General features: G+C 44.6%; 1 protein-coding gene across 4 annotated transcripts; it reads left to right on the top strand.

Annotated features, from left to right (window-relative positions):
* Positions 1–660: 660 nt before the first annotated feature.
* CAPSL (calcyphosine like) lies at positions 661–15,805 on the top strand. 4 transcript variants are annotated; one of them, XM_009943639.2, is made up of 6 exons: positions 661–825; positions 4,637–4,773; positions 5,618–5,795; positions 6,662–6,871; positions 9,110–9,250; positions 14,013–14,063. In XM_009943639.2, exons 2-5 carry the CDS (start codon positions 4,637–4,639, stop codon positions 9,209–9,211), a joined length of 627 nt encoding a protein of 208 aa, XP_009941941.1. In that variant the 5' UTR covers positions 661–825; the 3' UTR covers positions 9,212–9,250; positions 14,013–14,063. The 4 variants fall into 4 exon arrangements, with proteins under 4 accessions (XP_009941941.1, XP_075303255.1, XP_075303256.1 ...); XM_075447140.1 differs by lacking the exon at positions 9,110–9,250 and having other exon boundaries at positions 14,013–15,805; XM_075447141.1 differs by lacking the exons at positions 9,110–9,250; positions 14,013–14,063 and adding an exon at positions 10,765–11,019.
* Positions 15,806–15,854: the final 49 nt, after the last annotated feature.

Consider the following 15,854-nt stretch of genomic DNA (forward strand, 5'->3'; position numbering starts at 1 on the left):
CAGACAGAGTTTTTAATAGCTGTGTCTAGACTGAGAGCAATTTTTCCTCATCATATGGGCGTTTCACCTTTTCAGTTTTCTTCTTGCTGCAAATGAACACAATCTCAGCGTCTCCCCAGAGGTTCTCACCACCAGCGGGTCTTCAGAATGGCAATTAATCAGCAGGAAAAAAAAATACTCCTGCAGCTTGATTTTCGTAAAACACAATCTTCAGGTGTTCACTTATTCTCTTGTATCGTGTTTTGAGTAAAGGATTGCACCATTAGGTTTTTTCAACCCTATCAACTATGGAGCAGAGAAACATGTTAAACAAAACATAGCCATGCCCAATGCCAGCATGGCGATGTTGCACTCTGCTGCAGGCATCCCCAGACGTCTCGTCTCGGTGAGGGGCAGCACGAGGAGTCTCCCACACTCCCCCACGCAGCCTGTGTGGGCAGAGAGGAGAAGGAAGGAGGAGAAGGATTGATTTGTAAAAAGAGGTTGAGTAAAAGGACTCCTGCAACCCAGCAGCAATCGCCTGGGGAAGCAGCGTAATTGCAGGTTGGGCCAGCCGCAGCCACCAGTGTCACCTTGGAGACCGGCTGGTAAACTCCAGGCCTCCCAAAAAAGGGGGGGGGCCAAAGCAGCCGTGTGTGTAAACAAGTAAAACGAGATGGACTAGGAAGCTCTGCAGTGAGCCCAAGGCCCAGCATCCCCTCTGCTTGCCACCTGAGCCCGGTGAGAGCCTGGGAGCGGGGAGGCAGGTGGGGCACGACGCAACCCCAGCCCCCCAACCCCTCCCAAGTCCTGAGTGGAAACCCTGGGTGCAGGATAGCTTTGCAGGTAAAGGATTTTCTCTCTTGCTTGCTAGTTCGCAGTGAGCTCAGTTGTGCTTGTGATTCAGTCAGGGGTAGGATTTTTTATATACATATATCATAATAGAGATATCGGGCATGATGGAGAGGCAGGGGGAAGGCTGCTATAGAGGGGTCAAAGGGATTGGGAAGCCAGATTTTTAAGGAGATATTTAGATGATTGCCAAATACTCATGCAGTTTTCATGCTTTTAATAATTTAATGAAATTATTAGGAATAAACTGAATGTGTGCAATTAGTTTAGGCCCCTTAATCTATTCTCAGACTCAGAGATCTTCTGCTCGGAGGTGACATGTGACTCACACATTTGTGCAGGACAGAGGCTTTTAGGAGCCTCTGATGGTCCAGGGGCTGGTGTGGGTTTCTGCCCGCCACAGTGGGGTGTTTTTCAGGATTTGTGTAGGAGGCTCTTGGGCTCAGCTGAAGGCTAATGTGTAAACGAATGGTGCTCAACTTCTATTAAATCTGACGCTTTCCAAGTTTACACCTCATGCTTAGAGAGATGTAAAGGGATCTGGCTGCTGAACAGCCTAAAGTTCTTCTGGAAACACCCAACCCAAAATTTCAGGTTTTGTATTCATTAAGAAGAAAGGCAATCATTTCTGTTCAGCCTGCGCAACACAGCATTGCCCATAGAAACAAACAATGCTGAGAACATGGGGTAGTCTAATTGCTCATAGCCCAGGCTTTTGCACATAACAAAGCTCTCTAGTGTTCAGAATTAAATTAATCATCCCATTTTTCATTTCACTGTGGGAGACATCTGATGATCTTGGAAGGGAGATACGAATTAAAAACATGCAAAATTATGGTTATGACCTTTTCTTGTTTTATTAGTGGTTATTCACACATAACACATTTGTTAGGTATACAGAGAATTGTTATTTTCAGCAAATCCTGACTGTATCTTTAATTACTTCATATTATCCAAAAAGGGGCAAAAGCAAAATGAAAGGCGAAGGGAGAACATGTGCAACTTTGTAATTCCTTTGTCCTTGCTCTGATACAGAATCTGTCATCTTGCAATGCAGTATAGCCTTTTAACAGCCTAGGAAAAGTTTACAGCTAGCTTAAACCAGCAGCCAACAGAAACAGGCAAGTGGTAGACGAGGCTTGCATGTAGTAGGGTTTATATTTAACCGATTTTCTGTGTTTATTGAATATATAGAAAGGATTCTCAAACACATACTGCTGTGTGACACAGGAAGCTGGGTCGTGTTTAAGAGGGCTTGGGGTAGCGTGCAATTGGAATCGCTTTGCAAACAGACTTTAGTTGCTGAGTTTTATATAAGAACATGGTGTTGGTGATTTTGTTATCAAACATTACAGACAATGGAGATTTGCAAAGAGCAACAGAAATATTTACTATTAGTGTTTTTAACCATGATACATGGAGGAAAAAAGGTAATATCTCTGCCTATGGCATTCGTGAGATTATTTGAGTGCTCTGTCCTACTTCAAAAGCAGCACTGGAAAAAACTGGAAAAATTCAGGAAGAACAGCAGAATTATCTACTATCTGGAAACTCATTTTGTAGCACGATTCCTAAGCTCTGCCTGATTATTTAGCCAAAGAGGATTTAAAAAGGACCTTCAAGTGTTTGCATCTGGACAAATTTTTAATAGATAGCTCTTTAATCTAGTAAAAGAAAGTAAAACAGCATCTAATGATGGGGAAAATTCAAACTAGGAATAAGGAGCATATTTTAAAAAGGAAATGATTTAATACTTGAAAAACTTAGCCTGGAGATGGCGAGTTCTCAGCAGAAATGCTTGTAGGTACAGAAGCAAACTTTGTACTTACTGCAAAGCTAACTGAGAACTGGCCGGTTTCAGTGGCTTTTATTGAGGTGCAGGAGATCATAATAGATATCCTGTCAGATGATCCCTCCCTAGGCTCAATTCATGAATCTCGCTGCAAAGGTTATTTGTTGCGCATTGCAGTATACTGGAAATAGCCTTCACTGAACCCGAGGTAAACAGCTACTACGCTCTGCATGGTGTGTGTTTATGTAGCTTTTTGCAGTGTGCAGTGGAGACAAATTAGGTCATCATTGGTCTCAGTATTTATAGATCTATATAAACATTTAACATAGTATAGAGGCATACTGCACAGTGCTATGCGTGCGTTATGCTCTCTGTATATAGATGCATAGGCATCATGTATATATCTAAGCTGTAGTGTGTAGTTATATAATGTAAATATAGTTTTCACTGTGTTTATGTAACCTCACTGTATTTTATATTCTTGCCAGCTAAACATCTCCCCTTAAGGACAGGTCATTGTTTGCAGAAAACATTTTTGACTGCTGATCTCACATAGCTGTGAGGTCTTTCTGGTCACTCGTTAATGAATTCCCGGAAGAACTTTGCTCATGCTGGCTGATGCAAAAGCTGAAATGGTCTCTTTTCTACCATGCTAGACTTCTACAATAAGCTTGTGCTGAAACTATCTGGGGGGAACAAAAAACATTTGATTTTCTGTTTTTCCAAGCCCAGCTGGTGTTGTCTGAAGGGGTTGCAAAAGTCAGCACACATGACATTACCAGCTGCAGTAGCCAATGCTCTGTAGATAGGAGCGGAGTAGTTAAGATGAAACAGTTTAACTGCATGTTTCTCACAATTTTTCTCTGACCGGTTCAATTCACACTTCTGCACGTGCAATGACAATGAGACTGGAAGTGCAAAGTGCACTGATGATGCCTCACAGAGCCATCCACCTTCTTCACTTCCCCAACCCAGAGCACCCTCTGCAGAGCACCAAGTGCCCTCCAAGAGCTCTGCTGTCACTCATCCCTGCCCTGCTGTGACCCTTTCGTAACCTAGTCCTGTGATGCTTTAAAAGCTGGAAAATATTTCGGGGGCCTTCATGCAGACCCAGCAGCCAGTCTAGGGAGCAGCAGTGCCCAGTGGCCAGGACTCAACATGATCCTAAAATGTCAGTGTGGGCATGGGCAGCCCTGGTGCTCTTACCACGACGCACAGATAATCTCTGTGGGAGAAGCAGCAACCCTCTGCTAGCCCAGGGGTGATCTGCTCTTGGTGTTGCTGTTGCAGTGCTGCAAGTACACGGGCTGTTTTTCCCACTTTTTATTCCCCTGTCTTCCTCTGTGGGAAGGTGGAAGGCTTATGTGACCGTTGACACAGTCCTGAAATCCTGGGGCACTAAATGCTGTGCGAGTTTAAGGTATAAATTTGTTCTGCAGTCGTGTTAAAATAGCACAAGGTGTCAGCTGTAGGTGAGGTCAGGTCTCAGGGTGATTGCTCTTGCTCAGTTGTGCAGTGGAAAAAAAGCCCTGTGCTGGAGAATTAGGACTACAGTGGGACAAAAACAAACACAAGGAAAAGGTCCTCACCTAGGACAAGTTTTGCTGTCACAGCTCTACCTGTTGGCAAACGCGAACTACAAACCTGGCCAGGCTGGGGAGGCTCAGCGGAGCTGCTGAGGATGTGGAGGCAGCAGTGGTCTCCTGGCTGCGTCCACCAGTTTTCACTCTGTTCGTAAACTGTAGGCAGCAATTTCTTACCCACACTTTCATATTTGCACCTGGGTTAATCACAGGGTGGTTGGCTGAGCTCACCTTTCAGTGTTGGTGGCAATTTCCCCTTCTGATAGAAGGATATAAGGAAAAGGAAATGGAGGGTCGAAAGTGGTCCTCATGAGAGAGTTGCCAGCACCTTGCAAGGGAAGGATTTAGGATGCCCCATATACTAAGGCAGGTTTCAGCACTCTGCCTGGTGTATATGAATCCATGCTGTATGAGCGCTTTGGTCTTCCAGATGCCAGGCACAGCAAGGCATGACCGAGAGATGGCAATCCAGGCCAAAAGAAACCTGTCCAAAACGACCGACCCTGTAGAAAGACTTCGCCTGCAGTGTTTAGCAAGGGGATCTGCAGGCATCAAAGGGCTTGGCAGGTGAGTCTAAGACGTCAAATCCATTATTCAGCCTAATAGTTTTAGCTGCAAGAGGCTCACGGGCTAAGTAGGGACCAAAACTTGAGTTTCGTGATTGCAATGCGAATGCCACAATCCACAGGGGCTGGCTTTGGGGCTCCTGTGTTTTTGGAGACAAGACTGACCTGTTCGCCTGTTGAAGGACTGAGGACCATGAATTCCTAGAGGAAGGTGCTTCCTTGAGACCCAGAAAAACTCCTGCAAGGGAGAGACAGGGAACATAAAACATATCTCTCTCTTTGGTATTTTCTATAATGAACTGAAGTATCTCAGTACTGGGGATTTTGTGCTTCCTTCAGGGTGTGATTCCCTTGTATGTAATGGTCTATTAGCTATCTAATTTACGGGAGGCATCTAGGCTCCTTCTGCAGTCACGCTGAGAGTGTGGGTCACCCCATGCCTCGGAAAGGGGAGCTGCCTCATGCCCTGAAACCTGGCCCAGGCCCTGTAGACCACAGCAGGATCCTAGGTGACCAGCTGGAACTCCATCTGCATGCCCAGCTTTTAGATGGTTCGATGTATAAAGAATAGGAAGACTCCTTCAGCTAAGACAACTCTCACCTCCTTTAACTTCAGCTGTGTAATATCCAGGTACTCAATCTAAGCAAGTCATCTCTACCATTGGTAAGTGTGGGGATTTTTTGTTGTGTTTTTTTTTCTCCCTCTCTTGTTTTTTTCTCAGAAGACTGTACAAGGGGGAAATGTTATCTCAGTAATGGGTCCATGTGCTTCAACACTGTGCTAACCACTGCAGCATTCTCCAAGTTTACCTATGCGCTCTCTTCAAATTGCACATTTTCTACAGAGTATTTCGGATTATGGATGATGACAACAGCAGGACCCTTGATTTCAAAGAGTTTGTGAAAGGATTAAATGATTATGCGATGATGATAGACAAGGAAGAGGCACAAGAGATTTTCCGGATATTTGATAAAGATGGCAGTGGAACAATTGATTTCGATGAATTTCTTGTTACACTAAGAGTAAGTCTGGGCATCTATGTTATTACTGCATTAAGTTGAGAAAAAGACTTGACTCATCATTAGCTGAACATGAAACACAGCACTGTTGTTCACCTCAGTAATTAGCGAAATCTACAGCTCTGTTTGAAAAGTCAGTAACTCTTAAGAAGTTAAAATATTATATTTCCATCTAAATGTGCTACAGGAGAAAATCACCCTAAAAACACCTCTGTGGATTAGAGAGCTCAGAAGCCAACAAGTCTGCAATTTGTAGGCAAGGCATAAGGCTCCTCAAAGACAGAATAAAATAGAATAGGATAATTACAAATAAATGATTGTGATTTTTTTTTATGAATTTCTGCCTTGATTTCGGTACCTGTATTCCTATATTGCAGTCTGGGTACCTGTGTGATTCAGCTCATTGATCTTACTTCTTTGTCCGTCATTTTATGATACCTTTACTTATAACATGATCTAATCCAGTGGTGGCTTTGTCTATTCAACCACAGTGTGACTGATTTTGGTTGGAGCCTCTTTGCTCTGCTGAAGTCTAAACAATTAACAAAGAAAATAATTAGTGCTTAGAGTAATTAGTAATTTCTTGTTAGATGTATTTAGAATGAGTAGAATAGAAAAGTGTTCCAGGTAGCACTTCCTCTCTTATTACACATTTACAATTGTATTGACAGACACAGAATAGTCTTGATCACACTGCTTTTTTTGGTGATATATTGCCCTTCCTAACTCATGGACAATGTAGACTGTCAGCAATTTCTTGTCCCCAGTGCCTTGAAATGGATTTAGTATTAACAACAGCTGTTACCTGAATTTGGAACAGGTGAAGTAGTTGGCAGAAATAAAATGATTCTGTTAACATTTCTTTACAGCCTCCCATGTCGAATGCAAGAAAAGAGATCATCATGCAGGCATTTAGGAAGTTAGATAAGACTGGAGATGGTGTCATAACAATTGAAGACTTAAGGGGGGTGTATAATGCAAAGCATCATCCCAAATACCAAAATGGAGACTGGACAGAAGATCAAGTTTTTAGGGCCTTTCTGGATAATTTTGATTCACCCTATGACAAAGATGGGAAGGTAAGTGAAATACCTAATGTCAAGCCATGAAATCACCATGTGACTCAGCATTTGACTTCAATTATTAAGTGTAGGAGTAACCACAGTACCAAACATGGATTTGTGTCACATTTATGGGGGACAGTAAAATGGATGCATAACCTCTGCATAGGGCTTTTAGCGCAGCTTGCTTACACATTTGGAGGCAAAGGGGCTCTTCAGGAGGTGCAAGGGTAGACGTGACATTGCATTTACAGTCTTGTGACCTTAATGCTCTACTTTCATAAGTTACTCTATGTATATCCTCAGACTAACCCACACGATTGCTGATTTTGAAGATCCACATAACTGGAGGATTTTTCACTTCTTAGAAAAATAACTACCAGGATCCTGTTCAAAAGCAGGTTTCCTAATACATAAAATACTTTACAGTTAGTGCTTCTCCAGTGTGTGTAATTACTGACACTTGACTTGGAAACCAGTCCAGAACAGAGATAGATTCACCCACAGAGAACTGGAGGGAGGGTGGGGCTGAGGGGGCTGCCGCCAGCCGTGTGCCCTGAAGAGCTGCTAGCTGGAGCAGGGCTGGGAGCCCTTCCTGCCCTCTGCCTTGACTCTCTGGGGCAGATGCAAAGCCTGGGCACCTTCTGTGATGGACTTCTTATGCATACGCTTTGTGACAGTGTACGAGCCAAGCACGTGTTTTTTCCTCTTGCTGTGTCTGCAGATTTCTTTGGTCTGAACTCACAAATATCTGACCAACTCAGAGCAGTCATGGATTTCTGCTGTTCACACGGTGATATTCTCAGTCCAAGCTGTTAATAATAACAAGCTAGATACGCTCTCATCAGTGCTTTGTGGAACGTCTTTAACGCTTCGCACTTGTGAGGTTGCACCTGGATTTTCATGGCTGCACTACGCTGGTGACTCCTATGTTTAATGGCTGGCTACTACACCCAAATCCTCCACTTACTCTGTTTCCAACAGGCAGACTCTCAGCTTGTAGGGAGCTGATGGTTTTTATGGTTTTTATTTCCCTTGGGCATGACTTTGCACTTGGTAGAGCTCAATTTTATCTCTTTTTCTTTTGTGTCATTCTCAGAGGTACCAGTAGTTCCTTCGCTGCAGCTGTGGTGATGTCTAGCACACCTCAGGCAAAATGTTCCTTCTTTTTGTGCTGAGGTCATACATGAATGAAAAAAATGAATCCCCAGAATGACAAGTTCAGTGACTTGTACCACATAAAAGCTACAGTGTTTGAGCTTATGGAAAAGTCAGTCTGAGCTCTCACCTCTTTTCAGTAATCCTAACATTAGCCCACCCGATTGCAGTTCCTTCTGAGAACTGACTTTCCTGTGCCTGAATCAGAGGTCACTAATGGCACTGGTATGAGCAGAAGACCTAAAATGTTTTTAGCAGAAACGCCTCAAGGCTAAGCATCTCATAGAAAGGTCCTCTTCACCCTGATGTTGCTGGGTGCCTCTGAAATAGGTAGGGCCAGCAAAGCCTGTAATCAGCTCCTGGTGGTAGGACAGGCTACGGGGTTCACTTCCTTGCATTGTCATGTTGTACTTATCTCTCAAATGCACAACACAGTAGAAGCAAATATTTTTCTGTGTGATGTGTATTCAAAGAATGACCTATCGAGTTCAACAGCTAAGGCATCACAAGAGACATGTACTGTTTGTATCTGCTAATCTGATTCTTTTTCTTTATGGTCATTTTAAAACTAGTTCAACCTCAAAACACCCATGAAAGATATTATAAACTCTTAGGTATTTGAAAGAATGTTAGCTTCTTTACGTAAGACCTGTTTAGAGCAATGATATTTTCTCTCTAGTGAATGGACATAGAGGTCCTAGCTGCCTCCGGGTTGCACCAGAAACCCCATCCACCTTTATTAATAATGTTGCAAAGAACCAGATTATAGCATCCCTGGAAAAAACTGCATTAAAACATTTATCTTCTTGGGCAGTACTGATTTTAACTTCAGTTCCTGGTAAGGTTAGTTAAACTCTGCATGTTTCATTTCCATCCGAGTGTTCCTGGAGGACAGGAACTCATATTTCTAGCAAAGAAGTGAACTTATGCAAATTCTCTATGTCTTCGTTCTTCCTATTGGATTCCTTTTCACTAGCAACAGTACGAAACAGCAGGTGTTAAGTTTCATTTAGACTGCTGCTCAATGTGTGGCTTTGACTTACCATAGCATTAAACAAACCCCAGTTCATTTTCCTATTTTAAATCCTTCTGTCTCAGGTCACAACAGAAGAATTCATGAACTACTATGCAGGAGTCAGCGCTTCAATAGATACAGATGTCTATTTTATTGTCATGATGAAGAATGCTTGGAAACTCTGATCATGTGGTTAAAGGAGCAAGACTTTACTTCCACCTTTTGTAGGTTCCCATGATTAAGTGTATATACAAACCCACGCTCATTTTCCATAATAACAGCTTCAGTAACTGTGCCAATTACAGTCAATCTGCAGAAATAACTCCCAGATGCTAGGGTAGGCTCAGCCTCAGAGGATCAGAGTATAATCAGAGAGCATATCTGGCATCCAGCCATTCTGCAGATCTATCCCTTTTCTCCCTGCATCCCTGACATGTCTTGTCTTTTCTGAGATGAGCTGTTCTTTTCTTCTCAGATATCTGCAGTAGGTCCTTGTGGTGCCTGAATGTACCTCCTACTCCAGTGTTAGATACAGTTCTGACAGAGGATGCAAGAGGAGGAAACAAAAATATTCTGGAAGGGTGGTAGTGCCAGGCAGACTGTTATAAATGTGAGGAAGCCTGTCCCAGGAGGGTTGCATAGCCCTTTTGCCTGTAGAGCTGCAGCATCGCTTGGCTTCTTGGGTCTCACTTGTAGGATGGAGCAGCTGTTCAGCTCGCTTCTGGGAACATGCAAGTTCTCAGTGCTGGGAGACTGGAAGGAGAAATAAAGCAAGAAGGAGAGACACGGACCAGAATAAATGAAAAATGCTCTTTAAAGCCCTGTTTTTCCCCCTGGCTTACAACTCAGTGTACAGAGTCTTTCCTGTGCGTGCCTTGTTTCAAACCTCTGTGGGCCTCCTTATAGCTTTTTTCCCCCCTTTGATTTCTTTCTTGTTGTACTGTGAGATCATCTCACTAATACTTTTCTTCAAAGGGCAGACGCGTGTTACAGTATTTTCTTCTCACTGTTCCTGGAACATTACTGGTCTGGTAGCTGTTGTCTGTACACACCTACACCGAAAGTTGCTTACTACTTTTTGTATTTATACTGGTTTGTGACCAAGCTATGACTTCAGGGAACTTTCTGGGAACTCCAGAACTTGTAACTTCGTTGTCTTGTCATCTTCTGTTTCTGATGCTGAAAAAAGGATGAGAAGCTGCCCTCCTGCTCACACCAATGGGGCTGTCTCTGTTCTGAGATCTTCTGTCCTTTCTCCATACAGAGAGCAGGGAAATGGTGCATGAAAGAAACTGTAAAAAAGTAAAAAAGAAAAAAAAAAGGGGGTGGGGTTGTGGGTGTGCTGTCTAATTATTCCTCCCTTTATTACTTTTCCTTTTGTCTTGTTCATTCTGCTTGTCTTGGATCATTGTGCTGCTCTCCAGACTGAGATGCTGCTGCTGTAGCGAAGAGTAAGTGGCTTGCGCACAGCAGCGTTTGCTCCATTTCAGGCTGGCAGCCAGCTAAGAGCAATACAGGCTTATAGACTGGACTGTCAAAAGAGCTTGCCTGGTAAAGTCTCAGCTGTTACTATCCCGGGCTGCTAACAGCCCAAACACTGAAGTCCTGAGTGCTTGCTGCTCTGGTCCTGTGCAGTCTGCTGTTGTTTTGTCCAGCCATGATCTCAGCGTGAGCAATAGCTGCTTGCAATTCCTTAGTAAAGGCTATACTAACTCAATTATTTTCTTTGATCTGTAAGCATCCAGAAACTTGCATACTGTCTGACACTGGAAACTGGTGGAAGGATACTCTTTATGATTGTCATTGATCAAAAGAGGAGCCTTTACTTACCACAATGCTACTATACTGAAGTGCCAACATACCTTATATGAAGAACAAACTTACTATCAAATAGAAGCTGTACATGTCCTGGCAGCTGGAGTAGAATCCTTTTATTTCTCATTTATTAACTGCCTCCACAACAGGGTGTCATGTTATCTCTTCTATGTTTCAAATAAAAAGAAAGTAACATGAATGGTCTGCAGGAATCACAAAATGAAAGAACTATTTCCTTTTGACATGCTATCTCCTGTCTTCAGACTCCACAGCGATCTGCTGTGCTGACATTTAATCATGTGCAGTGGAAGTTTTAATCTGAATAACTGCAAGCAGTTTGTCTTTGCTGCACTAATAATTTCCAATTTTACTTCATCCCAAATACAATATACCTTTTCAGAAGAGAAGAGTGGTACTGGAAGCAGCTATGCTTTTTTAAAAACAGCAGAAACTTTGTCACCGACCTGCAGGAGCCTTAGCTGGAGCCTGTGGTGGCTGGGGAAAGCTCAGTGCTCCACGGTGAGATTTCTGCACTGAGCTTGACTAACAGGGTTCTGTGTGGGGACCTGAAGGACATGAGCCAGGAGAGCTCGAAAATTCTCATCGTAGTGGGAGAGCTCAGTGCAGGTGAGAGCCGCAGCCGATGCAGCCCCGGTGCCCTCAGATCAGCTCCGGGCTCCTTGGGTCTCCCTGGGTGCTAAAGCTGCCCTTTAACACTTCATGGTCCCTGTCTGCCAGGGCTGCCACATGCGACATGGGAGATCCAAAAACGAAGATCAAGCGCCTGTGTTCAGCTGCAGGCTGCTGTGTGCTGGTTACAGACCCAGCAGATGTTGGAGATAGGTGGTGGTGCAGGCTGTCCTGCCAGTGTGTGGTTGCACAGCGCACACGGCAGATACTGGGAGATAGGTGGCAATGCACGCGATCATATCTGGTGCTAGCATCAAGATTGTCAGATCTTGGTTGGTGCTTCGTGTTTGAAGCACTATTTCTTCTTTCTGATGGTGCAACAGATGCTAAACAGGATGGCATAAACCAGAGGAAGATCTGAGTCTGCAGGGCTGTGGGCCAGTACCAGAGGTGAGGGTTTTGCCTGCACCAGCCTGCCCCGCAGCACGGTGCTTTGTCAGGGCTGAGCTCTGCCCTCCTGGCCAGGCAACACCAGAGCTTGCTCTAGAAATGCTGGTGGAGTCCTGTGGTCCCTCACAGAGGGAAAACACTCACTTATACCTCCCCCAAACTCAGCTCCGACCTCTACGGGAGCCATCAGAGCACCTCTGTGACCCCCTCTGGAAAAAGCACAAGGCAGGGGACAGCCTCTCCCTCCGGCATGCTCCCTGGGGAAAGGTGGCACTCCTGCAGCATCCTCTACTGCATTTTGGGTTTGCCCCTCGTGTGCTTTTGTGGCTTCATGTCTTCATCCTGGAGGTGAAATTTTTGGCTCAATATGGTCCAGAACTGTTGTTTGGCTTGTGTTCTCTCCCACAGCGTAAATTTCTGGTTCAGGCAAGGGAGTTTTAATTCAAGCCCCACTCACTGGCATATATTCTTGAAATTAGACCACAAGGTATATTTGCTGATCTGATTCATTTTGTTGGTCTCCTGGCACAAAGCTCTCTCGGCAGAGCAGATGGAAGCAGCTGAGGTTTTTGCAGATGAAACCACCTGTGCACATTGCTGTATGCGAGCTGACTTGCCTTTATGTGACACCTTTTACACGGCACTGCCTCAAAGCCGTGTGGGCAGAGCAGAGCTTTGCCACCCCAGAGCTGGGCTCCCGACCTCTGCTGTTGACGGCTGGCGGAAGAAGCAAGCCTGATGATTTCGGTGATTTTTGCCTCCCAGCTCCTGTCCTCCAAACCGGGAGAAGCAGCAGCAGCATGCTCATCAGTCCCTGGTAAAACAGATAATGCTGAGAGCAACCTGCCACCATCATCAGTTGCCCGCTATCTGTGACTTTTGCTATGATTACAGCCTGTCCTGTTTCTCTAGAATTCCCTTCTCATCGCCAGCTCAGGAGGAAGGGATGAGCAGAAAGCGGGTTTCCAAGTGGGCTATACCTAACGCCAAGTCCTCAGGTGGCTGAGAGCACCCTTGGCATCTGAAGCAGTCCCTGGCCATAGGTTTGCCCCAGCTGAATTTGAAGTCTCTGTGATTTCAAAGTGGGCATTGGTTTTGGCTCTAGCACCTCTTCAGCTTTCACAACAACAGAGGCTGCAGAAGGCAGGACCACTGTGGGATGCAAAAGCTTCATCTTGCTGGTTTGCAGCCAACCCCAGGTACAGCAGCCCTGTCTCTGCCGAAACCCGGGCCTAGGCTTCCTCCCAGCTTACAACATCACTGTTCATCCCAACGGGAGCTGCAGCTGGAGCATGGGAATGCAGTCTGGTCTTTGTTGAACCTTTTGGCAAGTAGGAAAAGTGAGAAAGAAAGCAAGTGCAATGTTTTGTGAAAGTTAACTGAAGCCTGGTTTTCTCTGGAAAAGCAGAGATTGTGGTGAAATGTAAGCAGTGTTTATTTTTCCAGAGATAAATTGGTTCTTTTTTCATTGAAAATGTGGTATTTTTGCCAAAAGCTGCAATTTATTTTTTTTTACTTTCAAGTGATACTTTAGCATTCAAAATTTACTGATTTTTTTTTTTAGCTAATGTATATTTTCTGTAAAATAATAACAGATTGCTTTAGAGAAGCTCTGACTTTGTGGCATCAATTTATTCCTTTAGGCGTTTCCGTCAATGCATTTCTGCTTTGTTTCTCTGGTTTTTTATTGCTTGACTAACCTTTGGGGCTTTTTACCTTCATCTGGTGATGGTGCTAATTTTGGACCAATCTAGTTTCATTGTGACATCTAAGTTATGCAGTCAATATTTACTGATAACCGGAATAACTTTTCTGATATTCATTTTTCAAGGACATTGCAATGTTTCTGTCTCCCAAGGCAAGAAGCTCAATCCATTGACCTCAGTGTCATTGGACCAAATGCTGTGTGACAGCTTGCTACAGCAACACATCCTAGTGTCAGATTAGGACAGTCTGGCCTAAAAATCTGACTTCTTTGGAAGATGCAAGAGAACTGTTTGCAAAATATGGGAAATTGTTACATAAACATCTTGCTTTAGGCCACAGCGTATACCCATCACACGTTGTAAACACTGTTTTTATCGTTCTTAGGTTACAAAAGACGAATTTTTGAACTACTACTCCGGAGTTAGTGCTTCTGTGGACAGTGATGCCTACTTCATTTTAATGATGAAGAAATCCTGGAAACTCTGACTTCTGCTTTCATTTGTCCCAACTTATTTGGGACCGGAGACAGTAAAGAAGTGAAACTCTGTTTAGTCTGCTGCGGGCTTGATTCTTCTTCCATTTCCTGTCTGAGTGACATTTTCAGAGCCGCATTGTGTGAAGAGACCAGCAAGTGTCCCAGTGCTGGACTCTGACGTCTGGCTTCATCTTTCAGCAGGTGGCACTTAAAAGCCAAGGGACAGCCGGGATTACTGAAATCTGCAGCTGCCGAGCGAGCGGATGGGTGGGATAGTCGGTACCAACTAGCAGTTGCATTGCCTGGCATCATCCGTTGTTTTCTTGTGTGTCTGTACATTAGTCTTGTTTTGCCAATGTCCTGTTAGACACAGGAGTATTAAGGTAGGAGGCTTCATGGTCACAGTAGTCAGGAACAGTTTGAACCGAAAATAATTCTTCACAAAGATGGTAAGTTTCCTTTCTGTCACATTTTAGCTGGTTTTAAAGGATAGCTTCAGAAACCCACAGCCAAAGAGATAACTGGCTTGAGCCAAAAGCATGTTGACTGAAAACCTGCTGCTCTTCCCCCTAGGGCTGCAGCACTGCGGCACTGCTGCCTGAGTACAGGCCTGAAGTCTTAAACACTTCTGCCAAGAAGCCGAGAAGGGGCTGAACTCCTGCTCTGCAGCAAGACCCTGCCAGCACTGCTGGGTCCTTTGCTGGCTGAAGGGGTGGCTTTGTGGTCGGCTTGTGGCTGCCTAAAGCTGCTCCGAATTCATCCACGTGTCCCTGCGGCAGCGGTGGCCCCGCCACCCCTCCACCGTTCACGTCATGGCCCAGGCTTTGCTGCACGTCACATGCATTCAGCCATCCCTTCGCCCTGCCAGAAACAGTTCCCCTGCCTCCCAACGCTTAGCTCATCTTCTGTCACCCCACTGACACACACACAGCATTTTTGTGTTTTATCAGCCTGTCTAATGAATGTGCACAAGAGGAGGAGATTTGGTAAACAAACTAATAAATTCAGCAGGGGACGAGTATCGCCTTGAGAGGTAATTAACATTTTTCAGCATCATTAAAATTAGACTGTGACTCAGTGTTATAACTGACAAAAGACTTGTTTCATTTCATGGATTAGCACCCGTGTGCCACTAGGAGATGTTTGCGTAGTGCAAACGAGCTGTGCATAGATGAGGGGAGAAACGAGGACGGGAGAGCAGCTGCGTTGTTCCACGAGCGCAGAAGAGGCGTCGGAGCTTGATGGGTACATGCAGAGAGAGGGGCAGGCAACTGCAGGCACCATGTCCTAAAGCTGCAGCATAGAAACCAGGGTCACTGAGCTCTTTTTTTCTGTGCAGCTGAGTATGAACACAGGAGACAGGAAGTGTGGAGGAGGAAGGTTACTGAACTAAACAATGTGCATGGAGTACGTGAAAGCTGAGCTATACCCCTGTGCGGATGTTGCGTTAGATGGGAATTTGTGAACAGCTGTGGGAGAAACTCTGTCCTCTAGACTAAGGAAACTGCTCAGTCCTGACCCAGTGATGTGTTGTCAAGACACAGCCGTGGCTGCCTCTTCATATATGTACTATGAATCTAAAGCTGGCCATGACCTAGAAGTGCTTGTGGTACTTCTTGCTTTGGTGCACATTTGGATTTCTTGTTTTCCAAGAGGAAGCTGAAAGTTGTTATGTCTGTATACATCCATCAAATTCATGTTGACGGCTACAAAAACACATATGATGGTCAGGCATGCTGGTACTCAGGCTG

Source organism: Opisthocomus hoazin, chromosome Z (assembly GCF_030867145.1).
Source record: "Opisthocomus hoazin isolate bOpiHoa1 chromosome Z, bOpiHoa1.hap1, whole genome shotgun sequence".
Taxonomy (NCBI): domain Eukaryota; kingdom Metazoa; phylum Chordata; class Aves; order Opisthocomiformes; family Opisthocomidae; genus Opisthocomus; species Opisthocomus hoazin.